The sequence below is a fragment of the Mauremys mutica genome, chromosome 25 (genome assembly GCF_020497125.1).
Source record: "Mauremys mutica isolate MM-2020 ecotype Southern chromosome 25, ASM2049712v1, whole genome shotgun sequence".
NCBI classification, from domain to species: domain Eukaryota; kingdom Metazoa; phylum Chordata; order Testudines; family Geoemydidae; genus Mauremys; species Mauremys mutica.
In genome coordinates this window covers 6,844,200-6,858,274 of record NC_059096.1, presented here as the reverse complement: position 1 = coordinate 6,858,274, position 14,075 = coordinate 6,844,200, and the positions used below count along the sequence as shown (strand labels likewise).

General features: G+C 44.6%; 1 protein-coding gene across 1 annotated transcript in view; it reads left to right on the top strand.

The window, feature by feature from the left end:
- Positions 1-1,375: 1,375 nt before the first annotated feature.
- The window catches only part of FAM117A (family with sequence similarity 117 member A), a 29,657-nt gene continuing 16,957 nt past the window's right edge, over positions 1,376-14,075 (top strand). Inside the window, exon 1 of the mRNA XM_044999524.1 lies at positions 1,376-1,524. Within this exon, the coding sequence (XP_044855459.1) occupies positions 1,401-1,524 (124 nt within the window). The 5' untranslated portion in view covers positions 1,376-1,400. The remainder of the gene's footprint in view (positions 1,525-14,075) is intronic.

Here is a 14,075-nt window from a genome sequence, read left to right as displayed (position 1 = left end):
TTAAATGATCAGGCACCTATTAGAGGCTAATTCCTGAATCCAGAGGAGTCTTAACTATTTTTTCTATGCTCCTTTTATTCCAGGTCATACCATAATCTGTATTAAATAATTATTTAACTGCAAACCAGTGGGACTTATAGTGAAATGTTTTCCTCACAAAAGAGGTTCAGTGTAAGTAAAGGTTTTGCTTCACTAGAAATAGAGGTTCAGTACACCCAAGTTCTGAATAAGATGGTGTTCCTGTTCAATATTTGGAGAAGATAGTCCTGTATGCTCATATGTCATCAACTGTGCTCAAACCCTTTATCAATGCATCACTTTGGAGACAGAGAAAAGAGACCAAGTTTCCTGTTAAGTGTGCAGTTTAGCAGAACTGTTGCTTTGTCCTGCTAGTAAAGTAGTAGTGAATTAAACCTCTGCTCCCCTGGTCTAAGAAGCTCCCCCAAGAGCGAGCTTGATGTTCACTTCATCATTTTTAAGGTGCTGCTTTTACAGATCCAGACTAACACGGCTACCCCTCTGATTTTTAAGGTGGTAATACTTCAGGTGATGGGGTTTAGTAACTCCTGTTAGACAATATTCACACTCTAGCAACAGGCACAAGCTAGGAGTCCTGACTCCCCACCCATACTAACAACTTTTTCATGGAGGGTTGAGAGCATATAGTGTATTTAGGTCATCGCCTGCCGGGTGTTTTGTGTGAGGGACTCCATCTGTGTGCTCAGCGCAGGCAGGCCCTGCCCCAGCGAGCTTCCCCCACGTGGTCCTGGTGTAGGCCTCACACTCTTGCCCCCAGTAGCTGGCTCTAAAAGTGAAAAAGAAACTCGGTATCGTCAGTGAGGCTGCGAACCAGCCGGCAGGCGCTAAACCACAGCGCTCACCTGATCTAGCGTGGGGCGGGGACGGGACTCCAGTACCGCCTGTCTTCCTGATTGGGCACTGGGGCGGGGAGTGAGACACAAACATGTCCTGCGGTTCTGATTGGTGCTTGGAGTGAGGGGGTGGGACACTAATTGGAATTCCCATTGGATGCCGAAGAGAGTCAGGCTTTCCGTACGCTTCTCCTTTTCTGATTGGTCTCTGGTGGGTTGCCCATCTGGTGCTGCTCTGATTGCTCTGGTGCGGATAGGAGGGGAGCGCGGTATTATTATTTCTTGCTCTTCTGATTGGACCCTGCGCAAGGGGCGGGACCTTCACAGTCTCCTCCCTGCTAGGCAATGCTCGGGGCGTGGCGGCGGCTCTCCATTGGCCGGTGGGCGGAGCTGGCCGCCGCCGGGGCCCAATGGGCAGCGGGGTACGTTGGTCAGCTCGGCCCCCGAAGCTCTGATAAGCGGCAGCGCGGGGTGGGGGTTCGCTGGTTACTGTTGGGGCTCGCGGGTGAGGTTGGGTCGGAGCTGGGCATGGCGGGGGCCGCCGGGGCCTCCTGCTGCCGGGGCGGAGTGGGGGGGCTGCAGCCGCTTAGGGCCACCATCCCTTTCCAGCTGCAGCAGCGGCGCGGGGCAGGCGGAGACGGCGGCCGGGCAGGTAACGGGGGCCTGAGGGAGGGGGCTGGGCTGGGCTGTCGGGCGCGTAACGAGGGGTTGAGGGGCCGTTGGGGGGGGAAGGGGGGAGAGCTGAGCGGGTGCGGCGGGCATGGGGGGGAGGGGCGGAGCGGGTGGGGGGGAAGGGGGGGAGAGCTGAGCGGGTGGGGGGGCCATGGGAGGGGGAAGGGGGGGAGAGCTGAGCGGGTGGGGGGGCCATGGGAGGGGGAAGGGGGGGAGAGCTGAGCGGGTGGGGGGGCGGAGCGGGTGGGGGGTGAAAGGGGGGGGAAGGGGGGAGAGCTGGGCGAGTGAAGGGGGAAGAGAGTGGGGGGGGTTGGGGCCGTGGTGCTTGACAGAGACCGTACCCTGGAGCCTCCACTCCAGCAGCGGTTAGAGCCGCCCCCCCCCAACCCCGGCCACAGCTCCCCCCGCGCCCCCGCCTAGGAGTTCTCCCCCCGCCCCTCCCCCGTGTCAGCTGGGGTCCCGTTAGCGCGCACCCGCCCGCCACGTGCTTCAGGACCCAGCTGTGCGTGACCGGCCCTCGGACGCAGCGCCCCCTCCCGCAGCAGCACCGCGGGGCTGGTCGGGCCCTGAGGTGCTCCCCCCTGCAGTGGCCGTAGCCCCCACCCCTTTCATCTGCCGCCGTTCAGCTTCCTGCTGGGCTGACGGGCTCACCCCGCCTCTCCCGGGGGACGGTTCCCAGCTGACAGCTGGCCAGTAGGTCTTGCCCACCTACTCCCCTTAGGGGCCCGTTTCTGTCTGTGTAGCCAGACTTGTTGTCAACCCAAGTTCTTTTGCACGTGCAGTGAACAGGTGTGTGGGATGCATACAGTAAGACCTTGCAGGGGTAATTATGTAGCACCACAAGCAGACTAGGGTGGGTAAAAGTCAAACAGATCAAGATTGAAGGAAAAGGAGGGGCCTATGCAAGAAGTGGTGGGATGTCAGAAAAGAAGATCTTTATTTTGGCGTGCGGTGCTTTACAGGATATGGCACTAAATAGAGCAGTTTGGAGGGAGACAAACTTATAGAGCAGACTCCATTTGATGGGATTTACACAAGGAAGAAGACCAAAAGCTGCAAGTGAACAAAGCAAGGCCCTTTTCCCACCCAGTAAAGCATCCTCAGCTGTACTCCTGCAAAGCCTAATCTGTCCTTTAGGGCATATGGCAAAGCACCTTCGCTGGCTCTTGCCTGAGGGTTGTGATGGAGAGGCTTATACTTGGGTTGCTTAGCTAAGGTTGAGTTTTGCATAATGTGCTACTGTTTGAGTTGTAGGTGAGCCCAGAATCTTTGTAGTGAGCTGGTTTTTAATGGTGGGAAAATAGCTTAGTACTTGTTAACATGGCAGTGTGCGTGTGATAAAATGCTTAACGTCCTCTTCTAGAGCTGGATCAGGTTGGAAACATAACTTCCCTGTATTTATCAGCTGATACTGGCTTGGTTATGGTGACATAACTCTACAAGTGCCTCCACCTCTTTGCCTTCCATTTCCCATCTTTAAAAAGAAAATAAGGTACTTCCCCTCACAGGGATGGTTAGGAGGATTACTTAATGTTTGTAACAAGAAGATGAAAAGCTTTATTAAGTGTGCCCTTATCAGCTTGGCAAGATGGAGAACAAACTGAGCAATGATCCCACCCAGCATAGGGATCAAAACTTGTTAGCTACACACTCTTCCATGGAAGGATCTGTATGCTGAGAAAGGGAGGAGGGAACAGCGACATATAGCAGAGAGCAAAAAGGTAGGATTTTTCAAATTCATATTATGACAGTAACTCTGGTGATCTTGGCTTCCTAGAACCTCCCTTCTTGGCTTCAAAGTTAGTTTCGAGTTTAAATCTGAACTTTCCTGAAGGGTGTGGGTGGAAAGCCCCTGCATCTTAGTCTAAACATGCTCTCTGGTTTACAGCTTACACTCTCTTTATTCTAACCATATCATCAGTCTGAGCAGAGTGACTTTGGCCCAAGCCATGAGTATATAGTGTTCAAATGGCTGATGCTGCGACTCAGGCTTAAACTGAAATTATATAGTGGTGCAAGTTGTGTTTTTTTGGTTTTTTTTTAAGGGGAGGTAATTTGAATCCTTATCAAGTACTGTGTCAAGGGAAATAGTATTGCCTAGAGCTAGACCTATGGACGGTTCTGAGACTTGTTTTCTGTTCCCACCTCTGCAGCTGACTTTGAGAAAAATCACACTGCTGGTTCCTACGTCTGTAAAATAGGGATGTTTACTCACCTTTGTAAAGCACTTTTAGATTCAATGAGGGAAGTCTCTTTTCAGAGTATTAATGTAAGAAAAGTACATAAAATGAGTATGTACTTGTGAGTGCTTTTTAAATACAAATTGAATGGGTGGAAATGAGAGTAATGAGAGACTGGAATGGGTGAGATATGGGGGGGACACTGGGGGGGATTTGGGATGAGAAGCAAAGATATAGTGGAAGGTGAACAAGAGCTAAACTATTTGGAAGATATTTTTGACTGCATTAAAACCATTTGGGTAGATGCAATAAGTTTAAAATTCCATGTGGGCATTCTAATTACATGCACAAATAAGGAGCTTTCATCTTTGGGCTCTTGCAGTCCCTTCTGCACATTTGCCTGTTTGAGACAGGGAAAATTTGTTCTTTGCCTTTGCGTTATAACAAGTTGCCTTATTTTAAGATGGCTTTAGGTCACAATTAAAAGAAGCTAAACTGAAAGCTATATCTGGAGATGAACAGCACATCCTATTACTGAGGTCACTTGACTTGATACAGAAGCAGTCATTTAAATTTATTTGTACTATAAACCATAATGGATCCCAAAACTGCATTGCTGAGGTATCGCTAAAGTCTTTTTTTTTTTTAAATCACTAAGTATAGACTTTTTGGAGGGTTTATATGAGCTTGTGGAAATGTTTTTCCTTCATGTGTGATTGCTGATTTATTTGTAGGGTTGCGCATGAATGCTGGGCTGCTGCTGAAATCTTTCTTACTATATGAAAGAGCAGTGCAATACTTATTTTGGACAAAACACAGGATTGCATGGGCTTTTCAAATAGTAAAGAATGTTGGTAAAAATTTTGGCCTACCAACCTTGACAGCATCCATTTGAAATGCTTTTATCTGGTTTTATGCATCAGTTCTTAAATCTACTTTAGGGTGGGTTAGAGCAATCACTTTATAAAGTGGGAATTAATGGCTGTTCCTCAAGTGTTGTGCATTTCATTATTTGAGGCTTATAGTACTAGTTTTTCCTGCCACTGTGAGGATTAGTATTGATCAGAGAAGCCATTAGAGTATTTTGCCCGATTTACACTTGAAATGAGTTCATGAAATAAATAGCCCATTTCTTTGAGTACTAATCCCCCCTCTATGCCACCTCTACTCTGAAACTGAAATGAAACTGCTGTGAATATGGCAATTTATCATTTGACAGTCTGAAAACTTATAAAATTAAAGCAAAACATTATCAAGAAATTAGGACATACGTAGGTTAGCTTTTTCTGCTGGCTGCATTATGGAGTCTCATTGTGGCTCTGTACTGCCCTGTGACATGGCATTAGATGCTTGTAGGTTTTCTGAGGGTTAGAAGGCTGAAAATCCACTGACAGTATTCAGAAACAGGAATTGCTGGTCTTCATTTCTTCCTGGCTTTGTGCCCTCACTGCTCAGGCTCTGGCAGCTTGAATTTTTCCTCTTGATTTAGTTCATGTATAGTTTGAGATGTATTTAAATTTCCATTGCTGTGCCCCAGTCACTGTTCATACAATAAGCTTCACTTCATTTGTATGTGTGGGAGCTACTGCAGTAAATTGGCTGTGGTTTAACAAAAAACTATATCAGTGTTTCCTAACTTGAAAACGTTCATTGCAGTCTTGGGATCTCAGCCCTGAAATCTGTTGCTATCATTTTTTTTCTTCATTCCTGTGCCCTCGTTTATTGGATTGCTCATGAGTGGCTTGACTGCTGGCCTGCTGAGGTGGGTTACTCTTAAAAAGCTGAAGCCCAGCAGTTTCTCCAGTACTAGCTGTGTGTCTTTCCATGGCTTCGACTGACGCATGGAAAGACAGTCTTTGAGCCAGTATGATTCTGCAGCTGCTCTGTTCACAGAAAATACTGCTGAAATAAAATAGGGAGCAGCTGTTGAATCTGCCCCTTAAAGAGCTTTTGCTAAACTGCATAGCTATTCTGCAGTGGAGAAGCCAGGAAAACAGTTCTGTGGAGACTAGGGTTTGTTGTCTTGGTGTTTAGAAGTCTTCATGCTTTGAAGTTTATAGTGTGTGGCAAAGGAGGTAGCCATGAGGGTTTCGGTCATCCCATATCTCTTCAATGGTGTAGTTTATGCTAGTAAGGTAGGTAAATTACTACCCTGTCTTGAAGATCCTATTCAGATATGGGCCAGACCTCCTCCCCTGTCTCCTTTTACACCAGTTAGATGGCTTGGAGACTGCTGGTGCTATCAAAATTCCATAGGTTCAGTAACAGTCAAGAGTTATGTTCTCACAAAGGTGGAATCAGCTCTTTGGAAATGTTTAGGTTTATTTTAGTTCACTATAGACAAAGCTGTGCTGTGTGAAGCTCCAGTTTTCCCCAATGTATATTCCGAGCTCCACATTAACTGGAAAATTTCTCTTCTGAGTATCCAGACTCTAATCTCCACAGGGACCTAATAATACATTTCTACATGCTTCATGCCCTTGAATCTACTGGGATGAGAACCAAGCAGTCTTGGCTTTCTGAAGATCTTGCACCAGATGGCTTAAATTTGGCTTTCTAATTGTCTAAAGTAAATTGTTGAGGTCCTCTGAGCTTTCTCCTTGCCAGACTGACCATTGGAAATGGCAGCTGCTTAAGAAAACTTGGAACTTAATGTATGTGGCAGCATTGGTGTACATGGTGCTTTATGAATACAAGTGGACCAACTACGTGCCCTGCTGAGCTTGCCGTCTAATTTAGACAACACAGAAAAAAGTAGGGGATGGATCAGTGCACCATAAAAGCAAAGCAACTCCACAGTTGTTTTCTTAGTAGTTCCAATAGTTCCAGTAGTGATGTTAAAAATAACAAAACTTTTGTTTATACTGTAATGTAAGCTGTGTTAAAGGGTCATGTGGTGATTCGGGGCTGACTGGTTAGTTGTGCACTTAAAACTGCATTTTAAGGGCAGTCTTGGAGGAAAGGGAGGACATTTCTTGATCCACTGGAGGCGACACTCTATAATATAGGGAGTGGCATGAAAAAAGTGCATAGTTGGTGGAGGGCATAAGAGTCAATTATTGGTGGCAGAGTGTAGTACATGAGAGGGGGAATAGTGTGAGATGAGTAGAGATGAAGGCAGAGGGTCTTCACCTGTGCATGCATGTAGCTGTGGTTGGGGGATGGCATTGGTTAGGGATTACTTTTTTTGCCAATTTCCATACCTCCTGTCATCTTAATAGAGACTGTATTGGTAAATAATTATGGACATGATCGCTTATGGGTAACTATTCCCTTTTCACCAGGACAAAAAAAGTTTCCTCTGTCATGTAGCTTATAGAATTATATAGTGTTCTTTAACTTTTTGGGAAGTTGCTATTAACTGAGGTGACTCATCTAACTAGCATTTTGTAGCTTGCTCTCTGAATTTGCCTGTTTCTGAGATGCCAAATCTTTTTCTTGCTGCGTAGATCTTGCTAGGCCAGTGAAGAACTGAGTGAATTACCAAATCAAGATTTATCATGGCATCAGTGTGAAACCATGTCTGGTGAATATTCTAGATTTAAACTGGTTGAGACACGGTTTCATAAGCGGTTAAGTCTGTGTATGCTTGGCAGAATAAAAATGTTGTTTAGGAGGAAAATGTCTGTTTACCACTTGAAAGCATTGTGAATGTACTTTGTCTACATGGTATCGCTAGAGCAGAGCCTGATAAATTAATATTTCTCCTCCTCACCTCTGCCATAGCAGTTTTGAAATGAACTTGAAGGCTTTCACTACCAAAATAGTGGCCCAGGTGTTTTTGGTTTTGCTGTTCTTGGGTTTTCTTTTGTGCTGTTGAGTAACTTCCCCAGGTGCATTTATGCAGGGGTGGTCAGAGTGGGGCCCACATCTTTAATATGTATCTGTCCTCTGGTAAGGAATTGCTTTGTGGGAGTGATTGCTTAGATCCAGTAAAGCATTGCATGGTGGAATCTGTAGTCTCCATATGCTGCAGCCATCCCTTACTTTAAATAAGGAGTTGTGGACAATTATCTGATCAGTTTAATGTAGGTTGGCTAAAAGTTATATGTCCTTGAAGTAATGGATCTCCTGCTAACTCTGGCATTCCCTCCCAGGGATTTCTGGACTTCCGGAAAACATGTGAATGTGATGTTGATACCATGTTGAGCAGGGCTGAAGATCTTGTTGCTAGTAGTGATGGGAGTAACTTTAGCTGCCTTCAGTATTCAATTTCTTGCATTGTTGGTCTGATTTTTTTCCTCAGGTGAAACATCCGCATGTTGGCTGATTATATAGTAAAGTTTCACATGCATGTGTTTGGTATGTATGGAATGAATCTTTCCCTGTGATGGGAATAAGTTGACTGGTTTCATTCAGCAGATCTTGGATTCTTGAGTGAGTCTATGATTGTCTAATTGGCAGTGTACCTGTAACCCTGTGTTTTGGATGAGGGATGTCTCAGGCAGGATTAACAGGTCAGGTTGTGTCAACCATACAAAAATAGGAGAATTAATCCACTTTCACTCCAAGTGAGAAGATAGTAATTGTAGGAGGTGTAACTCAGGACACTATGAACTCATGGGATGAATGTCAGTAATAATAGAGCCTAACTTGGATTATGTTGTGCTATGTCACACAGCAGACACTTGCACGCAAACTAAATTGCTCAGCTAAATTGAAGGAATAAAGCTGAACTATTCCTTGCAAAAGTCATAGGACATCCTGCTGCTTTTCCCTCTTTCTTAAGGGCTTTTTCAAGGGTGTTTGGATTGACAGGATTTGAGGGATTAGGGACAGGGAGGAAGTTGTCCAGAAAGTGAACATCCTTAGGGACTGGATTGAAGATGGGAAGATCTTGCAGTTAATATTCTTGCTGCTGCTCTAGACAAAAGCAGTTCATCTTTGCCCTATGCAATCAAGTCACTTCTCTTTATCTTCTATAAAGTGTGGCTATATACAGTATAAGGCTCTGACTTGAGGCCAGATGCAAAGCATAGGTGGTGTAATGTTAAGTGTAGAACAAGTTTGTCATGAGCCGCGTAATTAGAGCCACTTCAGGGTGTTGGTGCCTTTGGTTGATATGGATCATAACTTCACTGTAAACTTGCTGCTCTCAGCTTGCTTGCGTCTTTACAAGTCTGGGGATGGGGAAGTAAAGGATGTGATCACATCTGTCACTAATTTTGACTTGTATTGACAGTTCTGTATCAGACAAGCTGCTCCCTGCTTTAAAAATTTGCTTCTATTGGGTAAATTTGAGATTAGCTTGTGCCCTGAAGGAACGAGATGGCTTTTATGGGATATCTGAATTGCTCTCTTGAGATCTGGGTTTGTGTCTCTGGATCCTTTTTTTTCTTATCAGAATGTAAACAATAGAGTTTCCGATGGTCTACCAACACATTTCAATAACATTGCTTTGAGTATGATACAGAGCTGGAAGCACTGGAGACAGTAATCTGTTAGGGACCGGGTGGACTGTAAACTCTTACTTCCAGGCACTGTTTTCCTTTGCATTTGTACAGTGTCTAGTATATTGGTGTTCTGATCTCAGTTGAGGCTTCTAGACTCTACTGTAACACATTATAATACATAATAAAATAACTTTTCCTATGGGAAGTAGTTGGGTACAAAAACAAATAATCCCAGTTTAAACTAGTTATGTTTAAAACAGGGATGGGCAAACTTTTTAGCCCAAGGGCCACATCTGGTTATGGAAATTGTATGGCAGGCCATGAATGCTCACGAAACTGGGGGTTGGGGGGGAGTGAGGGCTCTGGCTTGGGGTGCAGGCCCTGGGGTGGGGCAGGGGATGAGGGGTTGGAGGTGCAGGAGGGGGTGTAGGCTCCAGGTGGCACTTACCTCAAGCAGCTCCTGGAAGCAGCAGCAAGTCACCACTCCAGCTCCTAAGCGGAGGCACAACCAGGCAGCTCAGTGCGCTGCCCCGTCCGCAGGCACCTCCCCTGCAGCTCCCATTGGCCATGGTTCCTGGCCAATGGGAGCAGTGGGGGCAGCGTTTGGGGCAGGGGCAGCATGCGGAGGCCCCTGGCTGCCCCTGGATATAGGAGACGAAGGGAGGACATGCTGTCGCTTCCGGGAGCCGTGCAGAGCAGGGCAAGGCCCGGCTGGATTAAATTAATCTCGAGGGTCAGATTAAAATGTCTGAAGGGCTGGATTGCGGCCCGTGGGCTCTAGTTTGCCCACCCCTGGTTTAAAAGCAAGCTGACCTCATTGGCCGCACTTCCCTTTTCCCCAGATTAGCAAAGCCATAAGAGAAATTTTGGTAACATATTGTGTGTTGTAATTCTTTGCTTTTTTACTTCAGCATTGGAGTCATGCTATAACTTGTAAACTTCTGCTATGCTTCCCACTCTGCAGAATTTACTTACTGGCTTCGTTGTTGGACACCAAAAGCAAGTGGCGAGGCCTGGAAGGTTTCTTGCTTGTTTTTAACCTTAGAAATATCAGCAATGTCAAATCTGGTCTGTTTTTTACTGGTATATTTCCAAGGACCCAGAGGATTGAATGGGTATTTCCTCATCCTCTAGTCGAGGACAAAGTTGAATCTTCGTGATCTCTACTCCTAACTATTTGTCAGATGTTTGGTTTGTTTTTGTTAAACCTATTTAAAATAAGTCTGTAATGAGGACTAGAAATTGGTTCCTCTCAATTGCTCAGGATTTCATTTCTGTATTTGACATAATCCTACTAGTTCTCCAGTCATCTGTAATCCACTAGGTAAAAGAGTAAACCATATAAATTTCAAATGTAAAAACCTGTTTCTGAAGCAACCCTTATATGGTCCATATAGGGTCAGTAACCCACCTGTTCTTTGCCAGCTCACTCTTAACCTTGCAGAGCATAAAAGCCCGTTCAGAAGTGCTGCATATATGCACTGGGATTAGTGATCCACTTGCTTCAAGCCCCTGTTGAAAAGGGCCTTCACACCAGACCAGGCCTGAGAATGTCCATTGCAGCCAAAGATTTCAAGTTGGAGGATGTTGAAATACTCCAGATTGTTTTTTCTAATTATAAAATAAGCTTTAGAGAATTAAGATAAAAGGTGAAGAGTTCAGCTCATTTCCTCCAGTAACTGGGTGTTTAGCTGCAGCCTTGGACCCTACGTAACTTGTGTTTGTGTTCAGTGGAGCTGCTCCTTAAGGCATGCATTGTCTTTGGATTTGATTGAGCGCCACAGAAAAGCCTGAACTTCTAGTATTCCTTATTGAATAATATCCTTAAATTACATCTGCAGATGGCTTTTTTCCTTGGACAGCTTTCTCCAGCTGCATTCAAATACAGCCTGTAACTAGGGAAATGGTTACAAAGACTGCAATTTCTTTAGTTTTGCTTGCAGGCCAGATCTTAAAACTCCAGCCCAGTTTAGCAGTGCCCACAGGAGAAGTTGATTTGGGTCATAACTGTCGGTCTAACTCTCTAATCTGGTAACTCCTCTTGTTTTACGCTGCTCCTTATCCTTGGCTATGAGTGAATGAAAATTCTTTTCCATAAGGTCACCAAGGGACTGCCTCTTTCAGTGCAAAATGGTAGCCTAACCACCTGATTCAGCCTATAAGCTAGATGACTAGAAAGGCTCTTGCATGTTTTTCCAGTGGGTTGCATTTTGGAGTTGGCTGAATTGAAACTGTGTTGGAGTTTGGAGTCTGGATGTCTTGGAACTGTGTGCACAGATCTTATGCAAGAATCGGAGGGGTACTGTGGTTTAACCTCAGCTTCTGCCTAATCACCGGAAGATGCAGTGGATTTCAGTGCTCCCAAGGCTGTGCAGTTTATATATGTTTATTGAAATGGAACCAAGGACTATGAAATGTGTAACTGGTGCGTATGTTAATTTACCATGTTGATTGTAAATCTTTTACAAGTAAAAGGATTATAATCCTAAAGGCGGAGGAATAGAACAGAGGCAGAGATGTAGAACATTTACTTTGCATGGAGATGTCATCTTAAAATAGAATGTATGCCAAGAGTTGTGGAAGTTTTCGGCTATTTGTGCTACAGAGAAATGTTAATGCTAATTGTTGGCGGTGGGGATGGGCATTTTTGTCCTCTCCCTAAATCCCCCTGTAACCTTGAGTTTTTAAATTTTCACTACCATGAACAAACCCCCTGGCTGAACTTACTTTCAGTTCAGATTATTCTCTTGTCAACCTACTCATGTATGTTGTATGGTTGACATAAGTTATCAATGGATGTCTCACTTGACTTTACCCCTCCTGCATATTTGTGAATATAGTCTTCCTTTTCTACACCTATGTTCTGGATTAAAGCGGGCTTTTTCCCTGCTAGAATCAGCACTACCTTACTGTTTTCAGCTCTCAGAACAAGGAGATGCCTCAGTAGCTAATCTGCTCCTTATCTTGCATCATGGATCCCTTTCTTCATACCCAGTTCAGTGTTTATTTCTATTTGCAGTACTTGGGAGTTCCTCCAATACTATTGTGAGTAGGGGCTTATTAGTACCTAAATAGCTCTGCCCTTCAGTGGCTTGAACAAGAAGCCAGCATCTTCAGCATGGTCTCTTCTGGGGGCACTTACAAATGCTCCTTTTGTTTCTGGTACAGACTTTAGATCTGCCCTTTGTCCCTTCCACTTAAGAAGGGCCTGTCTATTGTTCTCTTCCATAGAGACACCTCTGTCTTTTCTGTGACATCCATGTGAGCTTTAATCCTGAACCCTACCAACTTCCACATCTCACCTTGATCCCAGTCTTGACTATCAGCTCCTGACTATGCCCTAAATTCTTGTTAATTCCTTCAGACTAAAATCTTAGGCCTCTCTGTAGAGTTCGCTGTGTGCTAAGCACAGGAGTATTGATCAAGGATTTTAAACTTCATCATGACTGTGACAAGTGAAGTTACCGATGCACTGCTTTGCAGAACTCCTAGATAAAGACCTTAATTGCTCTCAAACCTTTTGATGTCATCAAGGTGTCCTCTGGCAGCAGTTTGAAGAGGAGGGAGCACCTAATGATATATTGTGCTTTAGCAGTGTATGGAATATTCTTATTGAGAGTCATTAACGGAGAGTAGCTTCTTATAGATTTGGCTATCACTTCCAGAATATGAAAGACAAGAGCCACATCTGGGAAATAATAAACGTTTGGTTTAGTCTTTGTTCAGATGAGAGATGATGCTAGTAGGATTGATGGATGCTGCAGTTTGCCAGTGCTGCAGTGTACCTTGAAACGTAGTAACAAATCTTTCTTGCACCTGCCCAGTCTGCAAAATAAATGCCAAGTTTAAAATGAAAATTGAGAATAAATCTATAGACTCCGATCACTGCTATTAAATGTTCTAGCCTTGTTAGTGACAAAGACCTCTATCAATTTAAACTATGGTGTACTATTGTCCTGAGTCTGCCAAGATACTGAAATAACTCCATGATGCAACACTGAAGCTTCAGCTTTGATCACCTTTGTCAGTATTAATGGTTTCACTGCTGATCATTGCACTGGAAACCTCTAGATAGTGCTTTTATGGCACATCTTGACATTCTATGCAACTAAGGTAGCAAATATCTGTTGGTATTTGGAGGTCTGATGCCTTCAATTAAAGTGATGTCAGATGAAATGTCTCTCTGAATGTGGTTTGTGGACTCCTGCGTTTTCTCTAAAATGTGGTTCATTAGACTAGAGCCCTCCATGTGTCTTTTGCTAAAATGTAAGTAGGTACAACAGAAAACAAAACTCCATGTAGACTTTTCCTTGAGAGAGATCCCTGCAGATTTATCGACTGTACCCATAATGTCTTGAATTTGGATCCTGTCAGATTAATAGCTGAGCTGTTAATAAGGCCTAGTTTTTGTAGTGATGTAACTATGTAGATTAGGGGTCTGATTTTTTTTTAACCAATATATTGGTACAACCCCTGGAGTGGACTCAGTTACACTGATAAAAATGTGGCTTATATCAGTTACTTATTCCCCTTCCCATCTAGTTGAAAAGGTGTATGCCAGTCTAGTTAAAGCAGTACAGCTTTCCAGTGTTGACATGACCCCTTAGATAGGAGATCACCAAAGAACATCTAGATCAGTGGTCCTCAAACTTTTGTACTGGTGACCCCTTTCACATAGCAAGCCTCTGAGTGCGACCCCCCTCCTTGTAAATTAAAAACACTTTTTAAATATATTTAACATCATCATAACTGCAGGAGGCAAAGCAGGGTTCGGGGAGGAAGCTGATAGCTCATGACTGCCCCATGCAGTAATCTCACAAGCCCCTGAGGGGTTGCAATCCCCAGTTTGCGAGCCACCTGATCTAGATGATGGAGAAACTGTTATTGCTAATTCAGGAGGGGGGCACGCTTTTTAGACACTCAGCCAATGGCCTACCTTGATGTTAGGTTTCACTGTG